This window comes from Salvelinus fontinalis, chromosome 19 (genome assembly GCF_029448725.1).
Source record: "Salvelinus fontinalis isolate EN_2023a chromosome 19, ASM2944872v1, whole genome shotgun sequence".
NCBI lineage: Eukaryota > Metazoa > Chordata > Actinopteri > Salmoniformes > Salmonidae > Salvelinus > Salvelinus fontinalis.
The window spans coordinates 25,579,264-25,605,712 of record NC_074683.1 but is presented as its reverse complement, the minus strand read 5'-3'; the positions used below and the strand labels follow the sequence as shown (position 1 = coordinate 25,605,712).

The window sequence follows — 26,449 nt, the reverse complement described above, 5'->3', positions numbered from 1 at the left end:
CATTAGATTATTCCTGAGTGTTTGAAATGCAGTATATTTATCTTTAATTATGCAACAAAGCTTATTTAGAGAAAGCATTTTTTTTTTTTTATCTATATATATCGTGAATCGTGAATCGATTTTTAGGCCATATCGACCAACCTTACCACACCCTCCCCTACAGACAGTATTTTTTGTACAACAAAGCATGGCATTGGAATCATCTTCCTATCTAGCCTGGGTGTGTGTGTGATCAAGAATCTGTTATAGCAGACGGCTATAATCTCCTGACTGTTTCTATGCAGAGTAGAACACAGACAGTAGCGACTGACTGACTGCAATAAACTCCATGTCTTTGCCCTATATTTGCCCATTCTGTCAAATTGTAGATGATTTTATTAGTATTAGTATTATTAGTATTAGTATTCACTCCAGCAGCATACCACCCTGCATACCACTGCTGGCTTGCTTCTGAAGCTAAGCAGGGTTGGTCCTGGTCAGTCCTTGGATGGGAGACCAGATGCTGCTGGAAGTGGTATTGAAGGGCCAGTAGGAGGCACTCTTTCCTCTGGTCTAATAAAAAATATCCCAATGCCCCAGGGCAGTGATTGGGGACACTGCCCTGTGTAGGGTGCCGTCTTTCGGATGGGACGTAAAACGGGTGTCCTGACTCTCTGAGGTCATTAAAGATCCCATGGCACTTATCGTAAGAGTAGGGGTGTTAACCCCGGTGTCCTGGCTAAATTCCCAATCTGGCCCTCAAACCATCATGGTCACCTAATAATCCCCAGTTTACAATTGGCTCATTCATCCCCCTCCTCTCCCCTGTAACTATTCCCCAGGTCGTTGCTGCAAATGAGAACGTGTTCTCAGTCAACTTACCTGGTAAAATAACGGTAAAATAAAAAAAAATAAAAAAATAAATATGACTGTAATGTATTCCACTATACATTCCAAAGGCAGTAGTTAGACAGGCGTTCTTCTATTTGATACAGAGAAATATGGACTTCTCATCTCGCTGCAGTGTGGGGGTAAACTGTGGTTGTATCCTTAAAGGAACACATCTGGGCTGATTATCTGTTCCTACCTGCAACATGAACCCGTTCTTCTATCAGTTCCTACCTGCAACATGAGCACCACCGTCTTCACTATGTTCCACTGAGACTTCCGTCCATCCACGATGACTGTGAAGCCTCTTGCTTTACACTTGTCACTGAGGAGAGGAGAGAAGATAGAAAAAAAACATGGTGATTACGTCTACCTGTAATAATGTGTGCTCTTGCTCTATGAATCTGACACCAAGGATCCCAATCTGGCTCTTAAATAAGACAGTATCATATATGCAGATGAAGCAAGCATGCCTACAGCAATTGAACCCAGAACCTTGGTGCCACGCTCTTAACAACTGAGCCACAGAGGACCATAAAGCCAAGGTAAATACTGAACAGAAAGTGTATGATCATCATGCAGGAGACATAAGCTGACATTGCATGATCCTTCTTAGCATATTATTTTGGTAATCTCTCCTAAAGACTAATGTAGCAGAACTAGTTCAATCCAAATCGAACGCTGAGAGGCCAATGAGTATACAATATTGTTGCTACACAAGTGCTTTTTCAAAGGCAATGGAGCCACCTATCAGCCACCTATCCTTAACTCAATGTACAGTATACTGAACAAAAAAATAAATGCAACATGCAACTATTTCAAAGATTTTACTGAGTTACAGTTCATATGAGGAAATCAGACAATTTAAATAAATAAATTAGGCCCTAATCTATGGATTCCACATAACTGGGAATACAGATATGTATCTGTGGGTCACAAATACCTTTAAAAAATGAGCCTAACAATGGGCCTCAGGATCTCGTCAAGTTATTTTTGTGAATTCAAATTGCTATCGATAAAATGCAAATGTATTCGTTGTCAGTAGCTTATGCCTGCGAATACCATCAAATCAAATCAAATTTATTTATATAGCCCTTCATACATCAGCTAATATCTCGAAGTGCTGTACAGAAACCCAGCCTAATACCCAAAACAGCAAGCAATGCAGGTGTAGAAGCACGGTGGCTAGGAAAAACTCCCTAGAAAGGCCAAAACCTAGGAAGAAACCTAGAGAGGAACCAGGCTATGAGGGGTGGCCAGTCTTCTGGCTGTGCCGGGTGGAGATTATAACAGAACATGGCCAAGACGTTCAAATGTTCATAAATGACCAGCTTTATCAAATAATAATAATCACAGTGGTTGTCGAGGGTGTAGCAAGTCAGCACCTCAGGAGTAAATGTCAGTTGGCTTTTCATAGCCGATCATTAAGAGTATCTCTACCACTCCTGCAGTCTCTAGAGAGTTGAAAACAGCAGGTCTGGGACAGGTAGCACGTCCGGGGAACAGGTCAGGGTTCCATAGCCGCAGGCAGAACAGTTGAAACTGGAAGAGCAGCAAGGCCAGGTGGACTGGGACCGTCCCCATGGGACACTCTGTTCACAACGTAGACATCAGAAAACCGCTAGCCAACACGGCGCCATCCACGTGGTCTGCGGTTCTGGGGTTGGTTGAACCTACTGCAAAATTCTCTAAAACGACTTTGGAGGTGATTTATTGAAGAGAAATTAACATTAAATTATCTTGTGGATATTCCTGCAGTCAGCATGCCAATTGCATGCTCCCCCAAAACTTGAGACATCTGTGACATTGTGTTGTGTGACAAAACTGCACATTTTAGAGTGGCCTTTTATTTTCCTTAGCATGATCATGCTGTTTAATCAGCTTCTTGATATGCCAAACCTGTCAGGTGGATGGATAATCTTGGCAAAGGAAAATGCTCACTAACAAGAATGTAAACAAATTAGAGCACAACATTTGAGAGAAACAAGCTTTTTGTGCATATGGAACATTTCTGGGATCTTTTATTTCAGCTCATGAAACATGGGACCACCACTTTATACAGTGGTGTAAAGTACTTAAGTAAAAATACTTGAAAGTACTACTTAAATCGTTTTTAGGGGGATATGTACTTTACTTTACTATTTACACTACCGTTCAAAAGTTTGGGGTTACTTAGACATTTCCTTGTTTTTGAAAGAAAGCACATTTTTGTCCATTAAAATAACATCAAATTGATCAGAAATACAGTGTAGACATGGCTAATGTTGTAAATGACTATTGTAGATGGAAACGGCAGATTTGTTATGGAATATCCACATAGGCGTACAGAGGCCCATTGTCAGAAACCATCACTCCTGTGTTCCATGGCACGTTGTGTTAGCTAATCCAAGTTTATCATTCTAAAAGGCTAAATGATCATTAGAAATCATTTTGTAATTATGTTAGCACAGCTGAAAACTGTTGTGCTAATTAAAGAAGCAATAACACTGGCCTTCTTTGGACTAGTTGAGTATCTGGAGCATCAGCATTTGTGGGTTCGATTACAGGCTCAAAGTGGCCAGAAACAAAGAACTTTCTTCTGAAACTCGTCAAGTCTATTCTTGTTCTGAGAAATGAAGGCTATTCCAAGAAACTGAAGATCTCGTACAAAGCTGTGTACTACTCCCTTCACAGAACAACTTCATCAAATAGTACCCGCAAAACACCAGTCTCAACATCAACAGTGAAGAGGCGACTCCGGGATGCTGGCCTAGGCAGAGTTGAAAAGAAAAAGCCATATCTCAGACATGCCAATAAAAAGAAAAGATTAAGATGGGCAAAAGAACACAGACACTGGACAGAGGAACTCTGCCTAGAAGGCCAGCATTCCGGAGTCACCTCTTCACTGTTGACGTTCAGACTGGTGTTTTGCAGATACTATTTAATACAAATGTAATACAAAAAATTTCAAACCTACATGGAAATTGCATAGAAGGAACTACCATGTGGGTACAAAATGTAAAATTACATAGAGTAATTAAAAAATATTTTGATGGAGAAGAAATGACTCCTTGTAAATAATACGAAAGGAAGATGTTCTTAACCAAATACTTTTGTTTTGTGTGTTTGTTTTTTGTTTCCTGAGTGTGTGTGTATTGACAAGAGATTTATATTATGGACAGAAGATGGACCCTAATTTTGGTAATAAGTGTTGTGAACAACAGTGATATTTGAAGCGTGACACTGGTATAAGACATTAGGTCTTCTGTATTCTCCAGTAGTAAATTGGCAGACGCCTCAGTATTAGTTCTAATACAGGGTATCAGGTGCCGTGACCAATTAAAAAGGTACAAATACCATAACTACTCTCCGTGGAAGTGGGTATCACTACCTTGAAAAATTGTTAAAATGGACATATATTAGAGCCGTGAGTGAGGAAATCTAAACACTCTCGACACTGTTGAGAGAGGCGCAAAAATAACCACCATTGAAATGTCATCTGTTGTTTCTGACACTCCTGTAAAAGTAGGAATAGAAGAGGTAAACTATAACAAAGCCATAAAGGCACTAAAAGAAGCGCAAGAGCATTCTACCAATTTGGCTTGAATATGAAAAAAATCGAATCACGGATAAAATTGGGCAGCATTTCCCTGCCGACAGATAAATGCTAATCTAATAAATAATTCAGTGATGCTATTGTGAGTTGGCACAATGACATATTATAAAAATCAAAAGCTCAATACACCAGCGTTTTGATGTTAGCATTCTATAAACAAAAAAGCGAAACCGATAAAACCAAAAATATTAGATGTACTCAGCATAATTGCACTAACCGTACCGTTAGTTAAGTAAATTGAGTATTTAGTATACTTATTGGTCATAGTAGTATGCCAAATGTTCCCGGATGTCATACTACATTCGGCAAAATACGAAGTATACAAGGAGTGGACACTATTTCCGTGCTTTTAGGACCCATAATACAATTCTTCTGAAAATGAGCGTGGCTTCAGATAATAGATAATGGATAATATGCATCAGAAGTCCGACAAGAGTGGATACAAATTCATTGCTATAACTAAATATGACAAAAGTAAAGAAAATGTTGAGCAATGTTATAAAGTAATGACTTTTCAAATAAGTTACGTTACACGTTATGTTGGCTGACAATTTGTTAGTTACTCTATCCTTATGAACCGCATAGCATATCATTACAGCAGTATGTACCGGTAATATATATTTGCTAGTTACCTAACGTTAGTTGGCTACTAATACATCAAACTTGTCAGTATATTAACTATATGCTATCCAACTACCCAACGTTTATTGACTTGATTATTCACGTCATTCTTAGCTTAGCTAAATGGTATAGTCGTTGTGCGTTCTCAATGGACATTGTTAATGTGGATGGTTCGTAAATTCACTCTGGCTATCTGCTCCAACGAAAAGAGAAAGAAAACCTTTAAAGGGGTTGAATGACCTCTATTCTGACTTCCTGGTGGGGCCTAATCACCCTCACTAGAAAGACAGAAGACATTGGGTGAGATTTAAATGGGCTATGTAAACGCTAATAATTAGGAAGAAGTTTATAATTTAACAATAGTCCTATGTGTGATTTGGAATACGAAAAGGAGAGAGAGAGAGCTGCCCTGAGGGACAGCTGTCTCTAGTCTATTTTACCATTACCTTATGGGATACAATTATTTCCTTATGGAGTTATAAAGAGTTGTAATTATAATTTGACTTGTTATTCTAATTTGTTTATTTTTTATTGAACAGGCAGTGTTGTTGTTTTTTAATTACCAGTCCCCTGGGGCTTTTGGTAAATAGGCAAATTTGTTTCTTCACATGTCTGCCTATAAAACGAAGAAACATTTTTCCCACCTCCAGTTTATATGAAGAAGTGTATTGCATTTGTTGTATTGTTTGTTTGTTTTTGTCTTTGTTTGTTTTGATACAAATTTCACCAGATTGGGTCTACTGTACGGTTGGGATTTCTTCCTAAGGGCTAACTCTGCGGGGAGGTCACCAGTATGATAAGGGAGTATAAGCAAATTTGCAAAATGGTTTCAACAGTATTTCATTGGTTGATTTATGGCTTAGTTATCTTTTCTGCAATAATGCTTATTATAACTTATGTTAAAACTTCTTCGGGCTAGGCCCCTTTTTTCTCAATTTCCACCTGACTGACGTGCCCAAAGTAAACAGCCTGTTGCTCAGGCCCTGAAGCCAGGATGTGCATATAATTGGTACCATTGGAAAGAAAACACTTTGAAGTTTGTGGAAATGTTAAAATAATGTAGGAGAAAATAACACAATATATATGGTAGGAGGAAATCCAAAGAAAAACCAACACACTTCCAGGCTGTGTAAGGGCTATTTTACCAAGAAGGAGAGTGATGAAGTACTGCATCAAATGACTTGGCCTCCACAATCCCATGACCACAACCAAATTGAGGTGGTTTGTGATGAGTCGGACCGCAGAGTGAAGTAAAAGAAGCCAACAAGTGCTCAGCATATGTGGGAACTCCTTCAAGGCTGTTGGAAAAAGCATTCCAGCTGAAGCTGGTTGAGAGAATGTCAAGAGTGTGCAAAGCTGTCATAAAATAAAATATATTTTGATTTGTTTAACAATTTTTTGGTTACTACATGATTCCACATGTGTTATTTCATAGTTCTACAATGTCGAAAATAGTAAAAATAAAGAAAAACCTTTGATTGAGTAGGTGTTCTAAAACTTTTGACCGCTAGTGTATGCTAGTTTTTTTTTGTGGCTTATGCAGGCTTGTTGTCTTGTGTGACTTAGTTATACGTCTGGGCATACAGATAAGAGCCAGGTGCGACCGCAGTATGCGACATCCCGTTTGCACTAGCTGCAGGAACTCCTCTGTGGAATCTTGCAGGAAGGAACACACGATGTTGGCAATGTCAGTTAGCTTAATCTACACAGACAAGCTAAACGCCTTTTATACACTCTGTTCCCCACCCCTGTTTGCACACATCTGCTAACTGCCACATAGACAAAGAGGTTGGACTTTTCTTTAACAGCTGAGAGCCAACTCTGTTCGTTGGTCCTTCACTATGCACTGTTGAAGTGCATAGTTAACTGCTCCATTTTTGCAAATGTTATAAGTTGTTGTTTGAAGATTCTGCAGTCTCTCTTCCCTTTGAACAGATAAAGTACCCTATACCCCTCATTCCTTTCCTGGATTAAGATGTTGTACTTATCCACAGTGGCTTTTGTTCGCACCCAACAATGTTACCTCCAGCTACTTCCCTCTCCACACGGTGGCCAGCAGGGTAGCTCTTTATCCCATTTCCTATTTGATATGGCTATTGAGCCTCTTGCTATCGCCCTGCGGGCGGAGGAGAGGATTAAGGGAATAATAAGGAGCGACATAACTCACAAGGTGTCCTTATATACACACAATCTTCTTTTATACATCTCTAATCAGTGTAGATGAAGGAGAGGAGACAGGTTCATTTTTAAGCCTTGAGCCAATTGAGACATGGATTGTGTATGTGTGCCATTCAGAGGGTGAATGGGCAAGACAAAATATTTAAGCGTTAGGTGCCAGGCACACCGGTTTGCGTGTGTCAAGAACTGCAACGCTGATGGGATTTTCATGCTCAGCAGTTTCACGTGTGTATCAAGAATGGTCCACCACCCAAAGGACATCCAGCCAACTTGACACAACTGTGGGACGCATTGGAGTCAACATGGGCCAGCATCCCTGTGAAACGCTTTCAACACCTTGTAGAGTCCATGCCCCGACTAATTGAGGCTGTTCTGAGGGCAAAAAGGGGGTGCAACTCAATATTAGGAAGGTGTTCCTAATATTTTGTTCTCTCAGTGTATGTGTCTAGATGTATATAAGTCAATGGTGATAATACAGGGTTTGTCAGTAATGGGATCTTACCTGGGGATGCCAAGGAGGTAATCCAATGTGGAGCTGAGCTCCTCCATACTGGTCTGGTCTGTACATAGTGGAATGGTAAGGATCAGCCCACTGCGTCTGTCTTTGCCTCCTGTGAATGTGAAACAACCAGAAAATAAACTCTTAGTCACAACATGCAGAAATAAAATTGATATAAATAATTATATTTCTCATTGAAATAAAATCTATTATGCAAGAGAGACCTGGTGTATCTACCGTAGTGGACGTACCCATTAGTGTACCAGTCAAATTGCCATGGTCAGAGGTTCCAAGGCCGTTCTAATCCTAATTCTAAGGTATCTCCACGGATTAATTGTAGAGAATGCACACAAAAAATTGTGTGTAAAATAACAGTCATATAACGGCAGGTTTGGAGAAGGTCAGGCAGAACCAATTATTCAAAGTACGGTCTGCCAAGAATCAACTATTAAAGGAGGAGTAGCGTCTTGTAAACGCCAAGGACAGCTGCAATGATGGTGGGAGCTCTGCCTCTGGGTGTATCCCAAATGGTACCTTATTTGTGCACTACTTTTGACTCCGATCCAAAAATGTTGAGGACCTCTTGGCCGCAGAGACAAAAGTTTGTTGTTTCCAGCAATTCTAGATATTTTGCAGTGGCTTATGCCGTGTTCTTATGCTTCTAAGTGACTCAAACATTATAACAAAATCTATGGGCACCACATGCCATGACATTTTGGGGAAAAGCAATTCTCCCTGACTCTATTTTTCATTTTGGGGATTGTTAGTTCTCAAAGATGATCTTATTTAAAAAAATATATATCTCCATCTTTTCTAATATCTTTTCTCCATCTTTTCTTTTTCATCTTTTCTAATATTTCTACATACCTTATACGTGGTTTTAATCATTTAAGTTTACACTGAAAATGCTTTACCATTCAAATGAAATAAAATAAAAATACATATATCGCCTGGCTGGGTAGTCAACATGGCCGAGAAGAAGATACTGAAACCGACTGATGATAAACTGCTCCAATATTACAGTTCATAAATGATTCAAATTAACATGCTCCGTTGATGTACATAAATGTCATGATTTTTTTTGTGATATACACTGCTCAAAAAAATAAAGGGAACACTTAAACAACACAATGTAACTCCAAGTCAATCACACTTCTGTGAAATCAAACTGTCCACTTAGGAAGCGACACTGATTGACAATACATTTCACATGCTGTTGTGCAAATGGAATAGACAAAAGGTAGAAATTATAGGCAATTAGCAAGACATCCCCCAAAAAAGGAGTGATTCTGCAGGTGGTGACCACAGACCACTTCTCAGTTCCTATGCTTCCTGGCTGATGTTTTGGTCACAAATGTGCATGTGTCTGCTCAAACGGTCAGAAACAGACTCCATGAGGGTGGTATGAGGGCCCGACGTCCACAGGTGGGGGTTGTGCTTACAGCCCAACACCGTGCAGGACGTTTGGCATTTGCCAGAGAACACCAAGATTGGCAAATTCGCCACTGGCGCCCTGTGCTCTTCACAGATGAAAGCAGGTTCACACTGAGCACATGAGCACATGTGACAGACGTGACAGAGTCTGGAGACGCCGTGGAGAACGTTCTGCTGCCTGCAACATCCTCCAGTATGACCGGTTTGGCGATGGGTCAGTCATGGTGTGGGGTGGAATTTCTTTGTGGGGCCGCACAGCCCTCCATGTGCTCGCCAGAGGTAGCCTGACTGCCATTAGGTACCGAGATGAGATCCTCAGACCCCTTGTGAGACCATATGCTGACACATGAACATTTGTGGCCTGCTGGAGGTTATTTTGCAGGGCGCTGGCAGTGCACCTCCTTGCACAAAGGCGGAGGTAGCGGTCCTGCTGCTGGGTTGTTGCCCTCCTACGGCCTCCTCCACGTCTCCTGATGTACTGGCCTGTCTCCTGGTAGCGCCTCCATGCTCTGGACACTACGCTGACAGACACAGCAAACCTTCTTGCCACAGCTCGCATTGATGTGCCATCCTGGATGAACTGCACTACCTGAGCCACTTGTGTGGGTTGTAGACTCCGTCTCATGCTACCACTAGAGTGAGAGCACCGCCAGCATTCAAAAGTGACCAAAACATCAGCCAGGAAGCATAGGAACTGAGAAGTGGTCTGTGGTCACCACCTGCAGAATCACTCCTTTTTTGGGGGATGTCTTGCTAATTGCCTATAATTTCTACCTTTTGTCTATTCCATTTGCACAACAGCATGTGAAATTTATTGTCAATCAGTGTTGCTTCCTAAGTGGACAGTTTGATTTCACAGAAGTGTGATTGACTTGGATTTACATTGTGTTGTTTAAGTGTTCCCTCTATTTTTTTGAGCAGTGTATATATCAAATCAAAGTTTATTTGTCACATGAGCCGAATACAACAGATGTAGACCTTACAGTGTAATGCTTACTTACAGGCTCTAACCAATTGTGCAAAAAAGGTGTTAGGTGAACAATAGGTAAGTAAAGAAATAAAACAACAGTAAAAAGACAGGCTATATACAGTAGTGAGGCTATAAAAGTAGCGAGGCTACATACAGACACCGGTTAGTCAGGCTGATTGAGGTAGTATGTACATGTAGATATGGTTAAAGTATGCATATATGCATATATGATGAACAGAGAGTAGCAGTAGCGTAAAAGAGGGGTTGGCCGGTGGTGGGTGGCGGGTGGCGGGACACAATGCAGATAGCCCGGTTAGCCAATGTGCGGGAACACTGGTTGGTCGGCCCAATTGAGGTAGTATGTACATTAATGTATAGTTAAAGTGACTATGCATATATGATAAACAGAGAGTAGCAGCAGTGTAAAAAGAGGGTTGGGGGGGGGGGGGGGGGGGGGGGGGTACACAATGCAAATAGTCCGGGTAGCCATTTGATTACCTGTTCAGGAGTCTTATGGCTTGGGGGTAAAAACTGTTGAGAAGGCTTTTTGTCCTAGACTTGCATTCCGGTACCGCTTACCATACGGTAGTAGAGAGAACAGTCTATGACTGGGGTGGCTGGGGTCTTTGACAATTTTTAGGGCCTTCCTCTGACACCGCCTGGTGTAGAGGTCCTGGATGGCAGGCAGCTTTGCCCCAGTAATGTACTGGGCCGTACACACTACGCTCTCTAGTGCCTTGCGGTCAGAGGCCGAGCAATTGCCGTACCAGGCAGTGATGCAACTAGTCAGGATGCTCTCAATGGCGCAGCTGTAGAACTTTTTGAGGATCTCAGGACCCATGCCAAATATTTTTAGTTTCCTCGAGAGTGGGAATAGGCTTTGTCATGCCCTCTTCACGACTGTCTTGGTGTGTTTGGACCATTCTAGTTTGTTGTTGATGTGGACACCGAGGAACTTGAAGCTCTCAACCTGCTCTACTACAGCCCCAACGATGAGAATGGGGGCGTGCACGGTCCTCCTATTCCTGTAGTCCACAATCATCTCCTTAGTCTAGGTTACGTTGAGGGATAGGTTGTTATTCTGGCACCACACAGCCAGGTCTCTGACCTCCTCCCTATAGGCTGTCTCATCGTTGTCTGTGATCAGACCTACCACTGTTGTGTCGTCTGCAAACTTAATGATGGTGTTGGAGTCGTGCCTGGCCATGCAGTCGTGGGTGAACAGGTAGTACAGGAGAGGACTGAGCACGCACCCCTGTGGAGCTCCAGTGTTGAGGATCAGCGTGGCAGATGTGTTGCTACCTACCCTCCCCACCTGGGGGTGGCCCGTCAGGAAGTCCAGGATTCAGCTGCAGCAGGAGGTGTTTAGTCCCAGGATCCTTAGCTTAGTGATGAGCTTTGAGGGTACTATGGTGTTGAACGCTGAGCTGTAGTCAGTGAATAGCATTCTCACATAAGTGATCCTTTTGTCCAGGTGGGAAAGGGCAGTGTGGAGTGCAATAGAGATTGCATCATCTGTGGATCTGTTGGGGCGGTATGCAAATTGGAGTGGGTCTAGGGTTTCTGGGATAATGGTGTTGATGTGAGCCATTACCAACCTTTCAAAGCACTTCATGGCTACGGAAGTGAGTGCTACGGGTCTGTAGTCATTTAGGCAGGTTGCCTTTGTGACCTTGGGCACAGAGACTATGGTGGTCTGCTTGAAACATGTTGGTATTACAGACTCAATCAGGGACATGTTGAAAATGTCAGTGAAGACACCTGCCAGTTGGTCAGCACATGCCCGGAGCACACGTCCTGGTAATCCATCTGGCCCCGCAGCCTTGTGTATGTTTAAAGGTCTTACTCACGTTGGCTACGGAGAGCGTGATCACACAGTCGTCCCGAACAGCTGATGCTCTCATGCATGCCTCAGTGTTGCTTGCCTCGAAGCGAGCACAGAAGTGATTTAGCTCGTCTGTTAGGCTCATGTCACTGGGCAGCTCGCAGCTGTGCTTCCCTTTGTAGTATGTAATAGTTTGCAAGCCCTGCCACATAAGACGAGCGTCGGAGCCGGTCTAGTATGATTCAATCTTTGCCCTGTATTGACGCTTTGCCTGTTTTATGGTTCGTCGCAGGGCATAGCAGGATTTCTTGAAAGCTTGAGTACCACACCTTGAAAGCGGCAGCTCTACCCTTTAGCTCAGAGCGAATGTTGCATGTAACGCATGACTTCTGGTTGGGGTATGTACGTAGAGTCACTGTGGGGACAACGTCCTCAATGCACTTATTGATAAAGCCAGTGACTGATGTGAAGAAGAATCCCGGAACATGTTCCAGGCTGTGATAGCAAAGCAGTCTTATAGTTTAGCATCTGCTTCATCTGACCACTTTTTATAGATGAAGTCACTGGTGCTTCCTGCCTTAATTTTTGCTTGTAAGCAGGAATCAGGAGGATAGAGTTGTGGTCGGATTTACCAAATGGAGGGTGAGGGAGAGCTTTGTACGCGTCTCTGTGTGTGGAGTACAGGTGATCTAGAATTTTTTTCTCTCTGGTTGCACATTTAACATGTTGATAGAAATTTGGTAGAACTGATTTAAGTTTCCCTGCATTAAAGTCTCCGGCCACTAGGAGCGCCGCCTCTGGGTGAGTGGTTTCCTGTTTGCTTATTTCCTTATACAGCTGACTGAGTGCGGTCGTAGTGTCAGCACCTGTCTGTGGTGGTAAATAAACAGCCACGAAAAGTATAGCTGAAAAATCTCTAGGCAAGTAGTGTGGCCTGCAATTTATCACAATATACTCTACTTCAGGCGAGCAAAATCTAGAGACTTCCTTAGATTCCGTCCCCCCTTGTCTTACCGGAGTGTGCTGTTCTATCTTGCCGGTGCAGCGTATATCCCGCTAACTGAATTTCCATGTCGTCATTTAGCCACGATTCCGTGAAACATAGGATATTACAGTTGTTGATGTCCCGTTGGTAGGATATTCGTGATCGTACCTTGTCTAATTTATTGTCCAATGATTGCACGTTGGCGAGTAGTATTGACGGTAACGGCAGCTTTCCCAGTCGCTTTCTCCGGGTCCTGACCAGGCATCTGGCTCTTTGTCCTCTGTACCTGCGTCGCTTCCTCTTGCAAATAACGTGTATTTCGGCCCTGCCGGGTGTTTGGAGAATGTCTTGTGCGTCTTGTTCGTTGAAGAAAAAATCTTAGTCTAATCCGAGGTGAGTGATCGCTGTCCTGATATCCAGAAGCTCTTTTTTGACGTAAAGAAACATTATGTACAAAATAAGTTACAAATAACACGGGAAAAAAACACTGTAAAACTACTACCATTTCTTCCGGTGCCATTTTATCATTTTATCATATATATATATATACACAGTTCCAGTCAACAGTTTTGACACATACTCATTCAAGGGTTTGAAATGTACTTTATATTTGAGATTCTTCAAAGTAGCCACCCTTTGCCTTGATAACAGCTTTGCACACTCTTGGCATTCTCTCAGCCAGCTTCATGAGAAATGTTTTTCCAACAGTCTTGGAGTTCCCACATATGCTGAACACTTGTTGGCTGCTTTTCCTTCACTCTGCGGTCCAACTCATCCTAAACCATCTCAAATGTGTTGAGGTTGGGTGATTGTGGAGGCCAGGTCATCTGACGCAACACTTCATCACTGTCCTTAGTCGCTGCAGAATGCTGTGGTAGCCATGCTGGTTAAGTGTGCCTTAAATCACTGACAGTGTCACCAGCAAAGCACCCTCACACCATCACACCTCCTTGTCCGTGCATCACGGTGGGAACCACTCATGCGGAGATCATCCATTCATCTACTCAGAGTCTCACAAAGACACGGCGATTGGAACCAAAAATCTCAAATTTAGATTCATCAGGCCAAAGAACAGGTTTCCACCGGTCTATTGTCCATTGCTCATGTTTCTTGGCCCAAGCAAGTCTCTTCTTATTATTGGTGTCCTTTAGTAGTGGTTTCTTTGCAGAAATTCGAACATGAAGGCCTGGTTAACTCAGTCTCCTCTGAACAGGTGATGTTGAGATGTGTCTGTTACTTGAACTCTGTGAAGCATTTATTTGGGCTGCAGTTAACTCTAATGAACTTATCCTCTGCAGCAGAGGTAATTCTGGGTCTTCCTTTCTTATTGCGGTCCTCATGAGAGCCAGTTTCATCATAGCGCTTCATGGTTTTTGCAACTGCACTTGAAGAAATGTTCAAAGTTCTTGACATTTTCCGTATTGACTGACCTTCATGTCTTAAAGTAATGATGGACTGTCGTTTCTCTTTGCTTATTTGAGCTGTTCTTGCCAGAATATAGACTTGGTCTTTTACCAAATAGGGCTATCTTCTGTATACCGCCTAGGGCTGGGCGATAAATCATTATCAATAATTATAGAGGTAATTACTTCCCTCAATATCGATATAAAAACGTTTAGATACATTTTCGATCATGTCGATATAGAATAATTAGGTACAGCAGTCCATTTCAGCTCTGACGCAGCAGGAACGTGCGGAGAAGTGACAATATGCATGTGGAGAGGTATACGCCCACTAAAACCACTTAGCACCCCGAGTGATGGAGTAGCCACTATTAACCACGTAAAATGAGTGATGTGGGTGAAAACAGTGGCAGTGATAGCCATGGAGACGTAGAATAAATTATTGATAAAAAGGGTTAAACTGTTTCAGTAATTTGGAAGTGGTTTGGCTTTTTGAAGTCCGACAAAGAGCAGAGCAATGTTCGGTGCAAATTGTTCCGTAGACAGGTGGCTATGTTTGGTATTACGACAAACTTTTTTCAACATCTGAAGCAAAATCACTCTTTGGAAAATGCTGGAAGTTTGAGTTTGCGCCACGGTAATGATAAATGCCCCTCAATCAACAGCCAATCTAGGGATGTTTGCCCGAAGCAGCCAACACGGACAGAAATTATGCCCTACAAGCAAACATCGAAAAGACAAAGACGTCACAAATGCTATTATGCATTGCATTGCTAAGGACATGCTACCAATTAGCACAGTCGAAAAGGAAGGTTTCAAGAGGCTTATCAAATTAATTGACCCTAGGTACGTGCTCCCTGGCCACAAATATGGACCAATTTTCCTTAAAGTATAAACGTAACTTTTATTTAACTAGGCAAGTCAGTTAAGAACAACTTCTTATTTACAATGACTGACTATCGGGGAACAGCGGGTTAACTGCCTTGTTCAGGGGTAGAACAACAGATTTTTACCTTGTCAGCTCGGGGATTCTTGTTCCAAGATGGCGTAGCGGTTCAGACGTCTTTGTCTTTGTCTTGTCGTGTCCCGTGTATATATTTATTTTTCCCTTCGTATATATTTCTTACATTTTTTATTACCCTCAGTTTCAACATACTCTCCTGAAAACCCGCCTCCCTAATTTGAAGCTGGCTAGCCAGCTAACTAGCTACGAGCTAGTAGTCAGTTAGCCACTGATAGCAGTCATCAGCTAACCTAAGCCCGGTCAACTCCTGCCAGTCTGCGCAGCTCGATTCAACACAGAGCATAACGGACTGCTTTTTCTCCACATCTCCGGTTTCCTACTGCCGGTCTACCCCCTGGCTAACATCTCTGTCCCGAAGCAAGCACCAGTGAGCCTGGAACTAGCCTGATGCTAGGCCTATCTCCCAGCTGGCTGAAGAGGTCCATCAGCCACTCCTTGGGCTACAAAACATATTTTGCCAATTGGCCTGGACCCCTTTTACTACCAACACGGAGCCCCGCTGATCCATCACGACTGGTCTACCGACGTAATCCGCCCGAGAGGTTTCAACAGGCTCCTCCGTCGCGACGTTCCCTGAAGGCCCATCCGCTAGCCTGCTAGCCGTGGCCCGCTAGCTGTCTAGAGCATATTGTACTGTTAGCTGAAGAGGACCATCAGCCAATTTCTTGGGCTACAATACCTATTTTGCCAATTGGCCTGGACCCTTTTACTGCCTACACAGAGCCCTGTCGATCCAACACCACTGGTCAACCGACTTAACCGTCCGAGGGGGCTACAACAGACTTCTTCCCTCGCGACCATTGCTGTTTTGGTTAGTGATTATTGTCTTATTTCACTGTAGAGCCTCCAGCCCTGCTCAATATGCCTTTGCTAGCCCTTTTGTTTCACCTCCCACACATGCGGTGACATCACCTGGTCCAAATGATGTCTCTAGAGACAAAACCTCTCTCATCGTCACTCAATGCCTAGGTTTACCTCCACTGTATTCACATCCTACCATACCTTTGTCTGTACATTATGCCTTCAATCTATTCTTCAGAAACCTACTCCTTTTACAGAAACCTACCCCTTTTACTCTCTGTTCCGAACGCACTAGACGACAAGCTCTTATAGTCTTTAGCCGTACCCTTATCCTACTCCTCCTCTGTTCCTCTGGTGATGTAGAGGTTAATCCAGGCCCTGCAGTGCCTAGCTCCACTCCCATTACCCAGGCGCTCTCATTTGTTGACTTCTGTAACCGCAAAAAGCCTTGGTTTCATGCATGTTAAAACCTCTTGACGCTAGGGGTCAGATTTTTTATATTTTTTTAAATAACGTTCCCAAGGTAAACAGACTATTTCTCAGGTCCAGATCGGAGAATATGCATATAATTTACAGATTAGGATAGAAAACACTCCAAAGTTTCCAAAACTGTCAAAATATTGTCTGTGAGTATAACAAAACTGATTCTGCAGGCGAAAACCTGAGGAAATCTAACCGGAAGTGATTATTATAATTTTTTTATCTGTGTTTCCTTGCCCGTCTTTCTTCCATTTAAAGGGGTATCAACCAGATTCCTTTTCCATTGGCTTCCTCAGGCTGTGACCAGGCTTTAGACATAGTTTTAGGCTTTTATTTAGAAAAATTTGCGAGATTTTTCAAAAGTAGTCAGGTGTCCTTTGATTAGTTCCTGCGCGCGAGAGGTGTAGCTCGCCATTTTCTTTCTCTCTTTTATTGAATAGGTTACGGTCCGGTTGAAATATTATTGATTATGTTTGTTAACAACCTGAGGATTGATTATAAAAAACATTTGACATGTTTCTACAAGCATTACGGATACTTTTTGGAATTTTCGTCGAACGGAACGAGGCTTTGGTTTTCTGAACATAACACGCAACCCAAATGGCGTTTTTTTGGTATAAAAGTAATATTTATCGAACAAAAATAACATTTATTGTGTAACTGGGAGTCTCGTGAGTGCAAACATCCGAAGATTATCAAAGGTAAGTGATTCATTTGTATTGCTTTTCTGACTTTCGTGACCAAGCTAACCAAGCTAATATAAGGCTAACTGTTTTTGCATTGATTGATACACTCACAAAAGCTTGGATTGCTTTCGCTGCAAAGCATATTTTCAAAATCTGACACGATAGGTGGATTAACAACAAGCTAAGCTGTGTTTTGGTATATTTCACTTGTGATTGCATGATTATAAATATTTTTTGTAATATTTTTGAATCTGATACGTTTGGGAATTTTCTTCTGCCTTTCAGGACCGGAACGAGGCTGTAGTTTTCTGAACATAACACGCAACCCAAATGGCATTTTTTTTGTTATAAAAGTAATATTTATCGAACAAAAATAACCTTTTATTGTGTAACTGGGAGTCTCGTGAGTGCAAACATCCGAAGATTATCAAAGGTAAGCGAATCATTTTATTGCTTTTCTGACTTTCGTGACCATGCTAATTTGGGGCTAACTGTTCTAGCATTGATTGATACACTCACAAAAGCTTGGATTTCTTTCGCTGTAAAGCATATTTTCAAAATCTGACACGATAGCTGGATTAACAAACTATGCTGTGTTTTGGTATATTTCACTTTTGATTGCATGATTATAAATATTTTTAGTAATATTTTGCGCCCTGCAATTCAGCGGTTGTTTAGGAAAATGATCCCGCTAAAGGGATCCGTAGCACAGAGAAGTTAACATTAGAAACCTCCTCCCTAAGTTTGTTTTATTCACTGCTTTAGCACACTCTGCCAAACCAGATGTCCTAGCTGTGTCTGAATCCTGACTTAGGATAACATTTCCCGACAAGATAGAACTGCCAAAGGGGGCGGAGTTGCAATCTACTGCAGAGATAACCTGCAGAGTTCTGTCATACTATCCAGGTCTGTGCCCAAACAATTCGAGCTTCTACTTCTAAAAATCCACCTTTCCAGAAACAAGTCTCTCACAGTTGCCGCTTATTATAGACCACCTTCTGCCCCCAGCTGTGCCCTGGACACCATATGTGAATTGATTGCCCCCCATCTATCTTCAGAGCTCGTACTGTTAGGTGACCTAAACTGGGACATGCTTAACACCCCAGCCGTCCTACAAACTAAGCTAGATGCCCTCAATCTCACATATTGAGATTCTGTGAGATTCTGTGTTGTTGTAACTCTGTGTTGTTGTTTGTGTCGCACTGCTTTGCTTTATCTTGGCCAGGTCGCAGTTGTAAATGAGAACTTGTTCTCAACTGGCTTACCTGGTTAAATAAAGATGAAATAAAATACATTTTAAAAATCGATTTAGCAACCTTTCGGTTATTGGCCCAACGCTCTAACCACTACCTGCCTAGTGGTTTGTTCAGGCATTAGGCATTCTTGAGTCTGAAGCAGATATGCACCTTTTAAACTTTATTTTATTAATATCGTGATAATTATCGTTATCGAATGAAACAATATATAGATATCGTGATAATTTGTCATATCGCCATAATTTGCCATAATTTGCCATATCGCCCAGCCCTAATACCGCCTACTAATCACAACTAATCACAACACAACTGATTGGCTCAAACGCATTGAGAAGGAAAGAAATTCCATAATTAACAAGGCACACCTGCTAATTGAAATGCATTCCAGGTGGCCACCTCATGAAGCTGGTTGAGAGAATGCCAAGAGTGTGCAAAGATGTCATCAAGCTGTCATCAGGGTGGCTACTTTGAAGAATCTCAAATATAAAATATATATACTGTATATAAAAAAATGTACCCCCTTTTTCATGGTATCCAATTATTAGTAGTTACTGTCTTGTCTCATCGCTACAACTCCCGTACAGGCTCGGGAGAGACATGCGTCCCCCGAAACACAACCCAACCAAGCCGCACTGCTTCTTAACACAGCGCGCATCCAACCCGGAAGCCAGCCGCACCAATGTGTCAGAGGAAACACCATACACCTAGCGACCTGGTCAGCGTGCACTGCGCTCAGCCTGCCACAGGAGTCGCTAGTGCGTGATGAGACAAGGATAGACCTACCGGCCAAACCCTCACTAACCTTGTATTCAATATACACAAGAAAAGTACAATCATTTGTGTGTTATTAGTTTAAGCACACTGTGTTTGTCTATTGTTGTGACTTAGATGAAGATCAGATCACATGTTATGACCAATTTATGCAGAAATCCAGGTAATTCCACATACTTTTTCTTGCCACTGTATATCGTTTTTTTCATCATATTTTTTGGAGAGGCGAAAGGGGAAACACTGATTACAGTTGTTTGTCCCTCTTGGAAAAGGAGGACTGAGCACGCCCCCATTCTCATCGATGGGGCTGTAGAGGAGCAGGTTGAGAGCTTCAAGTTCCTTGGCGTGCACCATCGAGAGCATCCTGACGGTTTGCATCTCACTGCCTGGTATGGCAACTGCTCGGCCTACGACCGCAAGGCACTACAGAGGGTAGTGCGTACGGCCCAATACATCACCGGGGCCAAGCTTCCTGCCATCCAGGATCTCTATACCAGGCAGTGTCAGAAGAAGTCCCTAAAAATTGTCAAAGACTCCAGCCACCCTAGTCATAGACTGTTCTCTCTGCTACCGCACGACAAGCGGTACCTGAGCGCCAAGTCTAGGTCCAAGAAGCTTCTACCCCCAAGCCGTAAGACTCCTGGACATCTAATCAAATGGCTACCCAGACTATTTGCATTGCTCCCCCCCTTTAACGCTGCTGCTACTCTCTGTTATTATCTATGCATAGTCACTTTAATAACTCTACCTACATGTACATACTACCTTAATTATCTCGACTAACCGGTGTCCCCGCACATTGACTCTGTACCGGTACCCCCTGTATATAGCCGTGCTATTGTTATTTTACCGCTGCTCTTTAATTATTTGTTACTTATATGTCTTAATTTATTTTAGGTATTTTTCTTAAAACGGCATTGTTGTTTAAGGGCTTGTAAGTAGGCATTTCACTGTGAGGTCTACACCTGTTGTATTCAACATATGTGACAAATACAATTTGATTTGAATAGTCCAAATGAATCTAACATAAATCTAGAAATCTGTTATAAATGTTGACGTTTTTGCAAAAGAGGTTTTAGTCCCGCAATTTTACATCTAGCTAAGATGTTGGGTGTAGTACTTTTCAAGTGAAAAAATGTGCATGAAAACTAGTAGTGCACTGCAGACAGTAGGGTCTCGTTGCTGCTGAGCCCTCTAATCTCTCTCGTTGAATGACAGCAAACACTTCATTGAAGAATCCCGTCAATAGTTCCCACCCCTACTGCTACCGAACTACGACATGCCTCAAGAAAAACTGTGTGAGCGCGAACAGCCAAAAAACACCCTGCTGAACACCAAAACTAACAAAAAGGCCCATAAAACGCTCTCATTTCTCATAACATATCTGTATAATTGTGACGGGGATGAACCAACAGACTGACTAGTGCCACATGTCAAGGCTAAAATGGTAAAAGCAACAACTCTTGTTCTCATCAAAGTTAGTTTAGAGTCCACTATGAGTCAGTGACGTAAAAGCAATAGCTCTTTGTCAAAGTTAGTCTTCTGTCAAGCCAGTGTGAGTCAGTCAGCGGTATAGTCATGTACGTACACTTGATGACTAGAGAAGTAAAAGCAACTCCTCATCAGAGGTAGTCTTCTGTCAAGCCAGAGTGAGTCAGGCAGTAACCTTGTCACAACATTTCCCTGAATGAAAAGCAACAGCTCTGTTCATTGTTTTTCTTTTATGTGTGTAAGACTCTAAACATGGGAAACCACATGATTGAGTGTTGTGATTTTCCTGAAACAATTATGCGTCTGTTTGAGACCTTTTCCAGTCTGGAAATAACAACAAAACAATATTAAACTAGCAGAAGTCTTAATTTAACGCTCACTGGCAAATGTTAAAGTATTCAAACATTTATGTCTAAACTATTATTTTGCCCAAATTATAAACTCAATCTCAAGAGAAACCCCATTCACTCACTGAAATAATTAGCTCAATCCAGAACATTGTTATCTAAGTAGCAAACAAGATAATAACAGCTATTACCATCAAAAATCTATATTGTCAATATTTGTGAACTGAACTATTAGCTTTCATTAGACTTTCAGTGTCACAAGTAGAATAAAGATATATTCTATTCTAAAGCCACAAGCCTTCGTTTTGTTGTGTATCTAGCGCCTGGTAAGTCAGTGAGACCTTCAACAGTATTCTGAACACTCAGCATCTCTGGAGAGTCCCTCTCTGATGCAGTCCTGATGCTGTGACCTTCAAATCACAGTCATCAACATGATGAGAAACCTCATTCGGGCAGCAACAGGCAGGGCAGAACAACAGGCCATTATCATTCACCTTCATCACAACACACTGCCTGCCAGCACAAAGAGTAGAAAGGGGTATTTATCAGACCACCAAGGACTAGCTACTACACTCCTAGACCAAGACCTACTGCACTACACTACACTCCCTTCAGAGGCTTGAGAGGGAGGAGGAGGACACATCAATACCACTGCAACTTCAAATGGTTGTGCCCTTGTACAACTATGATGATTAAACAACTGGATGAAAGTGAGAGTTAGATGTGTGGTACACATAAAGCTCGACAATCCTGGGATTTATATGAGCCTGCATACCTTGAAGTGTATTTTTTTGGCAACTCTGCCTGCCTTCTACTTCTTTGATAATGTTCACTCTCACTGCTGTACTGTTATTTCACTAACTGGAATTGTTCAATAAGCAGCACAGAAAGTTATTGGGCCAGTTGCATGAGCTAGGACCAACGCATAGTAGTAATACTATAACTACTAGTAGTAATTAGTGGATGTGGCACTACTTTTGGGCATTTCTATTTAAAGATGATCACTGGTAATGTTACAATGTTACAATGTAAATGCAGTGCAGGCCATTCCAAAAAGCCATTTCTGTTATCAGTAAACATAAACATTTTTGACTGATTGGAGCATGTTATTACCTGACAAGAAGGCTAGGCGTTTCTTCAGAATGGGCAGTATGTTGGTGGCATCCATCCTGGCAAGTTCCACCCTTCAGTCTGAAAAGTAAAGATGTAGGTATAGCAAAGCAGGTGACGCACATAATAATAATGGCATGATCACTCACACACGCGCACACATACAACATAGCATTTGGAACTGTGATCACTTTGTCAATGAAAAGCTAAATGATACAATGAAAAGCCAAGATGCTTTACCTTCCTAGAAATCACAGGTACCTCCTTCAAACCTTTCCTTCTGGACCCATGTTCTGTAATGAGGACACAGAGATAAGAACAAGTCAACACTATAGATAAGTAGCAACTAGCTCAATATTGACAATCATATTGACAAACGAATCCTCCCCAAACGTGGAATGAAGACATACCTTATTACTTTATGAGAACAAAACCATCTCCAGGCACTTAGTTAGGCTACAGTATCAAGTTATGAAGTAGGAAGAAGGAAGTGTAACTGTTCTATTGTATTTCGTTAGCTTCAAATACACTAATAAACTTACTTGATTCTAATAAACAAGAAGTGGGAGGATTACCCATCTGGGCTGTTATCAATAACATGTCTTGTCTTAACTGAACTGAATGATACACAAACCACTGCAGTACATCATCATATCCTTTCGGTCAAATCTGTTTTTATCCCAAAGACTGCAGAATGATAGATTTACATGGTTGCTGGCCAAATTAGTGTCGGGAAACATTTGAAACCCATTAGTAGATTGAAATGCAGCATACTCTGACTTACTGCACAGTACTGAGCCACCCACTGGCATGTTATCATAGATTACATGCCAAATGGCCTGGTCATGGGCCCTCGTCAAAAGTAGTGCACTACATAGGGAATAGGGTACCATTTGGGATGAAGACCTGTTTTACTGTACCTTCTTCTCTCTAACTTGCATGTATCTAGTGTAATTTTGGGTTCATCCAGAATACAGTTATCAAACCACTATAACCATTAATAATTCAATAACCTTGTCCTTGTGTCATATATTATTAGAGAAAGTTGGGTTTGCTTTTTTTCCTGGAAAGTTAGTGTCTTTGAGCTATTATATCTAGATCAAATATGTGCATGATGTGTAAAGTGTGTTGACTGCCAGAGGCTACTGTAATTAGCAGTGGTGTAAAGTATTTAAATAAAAATACTTTAAAGTACTACTTAAGTCGTTTTTTGGGGTATCAGTACTTTTCTTTACTATTTATATTTTTGGCAACTTTTACTTTTACTTCACTACATTCCTAAAGAAAATAATCTACTTTTTACTCCATAAATTTTCCCTGACACCCAAAAGTACTAATTACATGTTGACAGGTGGTCCAATTCACACACTTATCAAGAGAGCATCCCTGGTCATCCCTACTGCCTCTGGTCTGGCGGACTCACTAAACACAAATGCTTTGTTTGTCAATTATATCTGGGTGTTGCAGTGTGCCCCTGGCTATCCCTTAATAATAATAAAAAACATGAAACATGTGTAGTCTGGTTTGCTTAACATAAGGACTTTGAAATGATTTATACTTTTATTTTTGATAATTAAGTACATTTTAGCAATTCCATATACTTTTGATACTTAAGTAGATTTAAAACCAAATACTTTTAGACTTTTACTCAAGTAGTATTTTACTGGGTGACTGTCACTTTTACTTGAGTCATTTTCTATTAAGGTATCTTTACTAAGTAAGACAATTGAGTACTTTTTCCACCACTGGTAAATAGCCACTGGATAACCTCACTCATATTCTCATACTCCAATAATAAATAGTTATTCCTATTCGGAGGCTGTAATTGATGACAATAACAATGCTACTTATTTTGATAAAAGGCATACTATTGTCAATTTGAATATTAGACTGCTACCAAAGCATTGATAATCGTTTTCCTTGCTTTCAAAGGTTGGCTACAGTAATTCGATAATGATGACATTTTCAATGACATTACCAATGGCCACGACGCATTGACTAGGTATGAAAGGGGCGTTCAGGAGTGTAGGCAATAATAGGCATGGTTGAGAATAAACAGACATACATTTTCTTACATTTAGGTTAAATTGAAAGTTTCGATATTAGGCTATCCTTATTTGTTGGCAGATCTTTGTAGAATGGTTTTATAGCCAGGCATACAGCTATAGCCACGAGACAAAAGCCCTGAAATCGAAGGACCCACCTCCATGGCCTGTTCATCGCTCGAGCTCGTTTAGTAAATTCTATAATATAAGACCCTCTTCATGATGTATGAAATGTATGATGATATAGCTACACATTTGCTCACCCGTGCTGAATAAGAAGCAGTGTTTGTATCACTGTAGCGGTAGCACGAGGTTCTCCCCCAACAACTGGCTTGTGGCTACACAACCAATAGAAGCAATAAAACACTGTTGCATTAGAGTAGGCAATTGCAGACACAATGACATTGAATCCCGCTCGAACCGTGTTCCCATTATAATCCTTGATAATGTTGCATTGTAACGACCGAAGGGACGATTTCGTTCTTACCTCAGACGAAACAGGACGAAGTATGTACCGTTATTCGATGTTGAATCAAAGTAGTTTGTAGGAGGAGCAGCAGTAAGCAGCTGTTTCTAGTGAAAAATCGCAATTTTTATCAGACCGAGTTCCACTGATTTTTTGGACCGTTAGGCTACGCGATCACATCTATGTGATCACATCTTTCAAGGCTTTGGACGCCTTTATAACAATTGTATCCTCAAAAGTTACAACTCAGCCATATCGACACTGGATTTGCTATTGAAATATGGTTTGTTTTCAGGGGGCTGGCCTTTTACTACAGAGGCCACTCCCAAACGGACAATACTTAGTGCTCTCTCTGCCAGGTAGAAACGGATTCAATGAGCCGTTTTCCATTCAAATGAAAAATATGGAAACTGTCAGAATGTATAATTTATAAAACAATACTTTTTATTATCATATATAATGACAGTGAGGGCAAAACATTGTATTGTTTTAAAAGGGAAGATTGAAGGCAAACGGGTAGTTGTTACATAAACATTTTATATTATATGTTTTATAAAGCTGTATAAACGGTATAACATGTTTATAAACATTGTATTATTATTTTAGAGACAGTAGGCTAGGTAACGCTACCCTAAAATGGTCTATAAATAGTTTATAAACTGTTAACTAGGCTTATACGTTTGTGGATAGTTTATACAGCTGTAATAAACAGTAGGCAAGGTAATTATAGTCACTATTATAATAATAATTATTCATGTGTTCATTCATGTGTAATTGTGTATTTGTTATTTAGATGCAACTGATGAAGATAAGAAACACACAAATAAGTATGTTCTCTGATAAATGCTGAACAGTTATGTTTCCTCCCAAGTCAACAATCAAACTAATTTCCACCAATAGACTTTGTATATGGTCCCTTAATTTAAATTCATTACATGTTTAATATGTGTTTTCTATAGTAATGAGGTGTGCAACGTATTTAGGATTATTGTGTCTCTGAAGAACCACTAGATGTCTCTGCCTTTCTATTCAAAGCTGTGATAAAATCTTCCCTGCTCACATGCATTAATTCAGCAGTTCTGATTCAGGGCAGGCATGTTTTTATATGACGCAGCATACAACATGTTGACTGTCATTCTGACCCTAAGCTAATTTACAAAAACTGCATTAGTGCTTTAAATATTAGACTGAACAAAAATATAAAAGCAACATGCAACGATTTCAAAGATTTTACTGAGTTACAGTTCATGTAAGGAAATCAGTCAATTTAAGTAAAGGAATTAGGCTCTAATCTATGGATTTCACATGACTGGAATACAGATATGCATCTGTTGGTCACAGATACCTTAAAAAAAAGCTGACCACCATTTGCCTCATGCAGTGCAACACATCTCCTTCGCATAGAGTTGATCAGGCTGTTGATTATGTGGAATGTTGTCCCAATCATTTTCAATGGCTGTGCAAAGTTGCTAGATATTGGCGGGAACTGGAACACGCTGTTGTACACGTCGATCCAGAGCATCCCAAACGTGCTCAATGGGTGACGTGTCTGGTGAGTATGCAAGCCAAGAACTGGGACATTTTCAGCTTCCAGG

At 41.3% G+C, this 26,449-nt stretch overlaps 1 protein-coding gene across 3 annotated transcripts in view; it reads right to left on the bottom strand.

Annotated features, from left to right (window-relative positions):
* Positions 1-25,191, bottom strand: part of LOC129816551 (SEC14 domain and spectrin repeat-containing protein 1) — an 87,695-nt gene extending 62,504 nt beyond the window's left edge. For 2 of the 3 annotated variants that reach the window (XM_055871136.1, XM_055871138.1), the window contains exons 1-6: positions 24,876-25,191; positions 24,652-24,726; positions 22,584-22,636; positions 22,347-22,424; positions 7,764-7,872; positions 1,102-1,192 (exon numbers count right to left, since the gene is read on the bottom strand). In XM_055871136.1, coding sequence (XP_055727111.1) covers positions 1,102-1,192; positions 7,764-7,872; positions 22,347-22,401 — 255 coding nt within the window. In that variant the 5' untranslated portion in view covers positions 22,402-22,424; positions 22,584-22,636; positions 24,652-24,726; positions 24,876-25,191. The remainder of the gene's footprint in view (positions 1-1,101; positions 1,193-7,763; positions 7,873-22,346; positions 22,425-22,583; positions 22,637-24,651; positions 24,727-24,875) is intronic. The other variant, XM_055871137.1, reaches the window with a different exon arrangement.
* Positions 25,192-26,449: the final 1,258 nt, after the last annotated feature.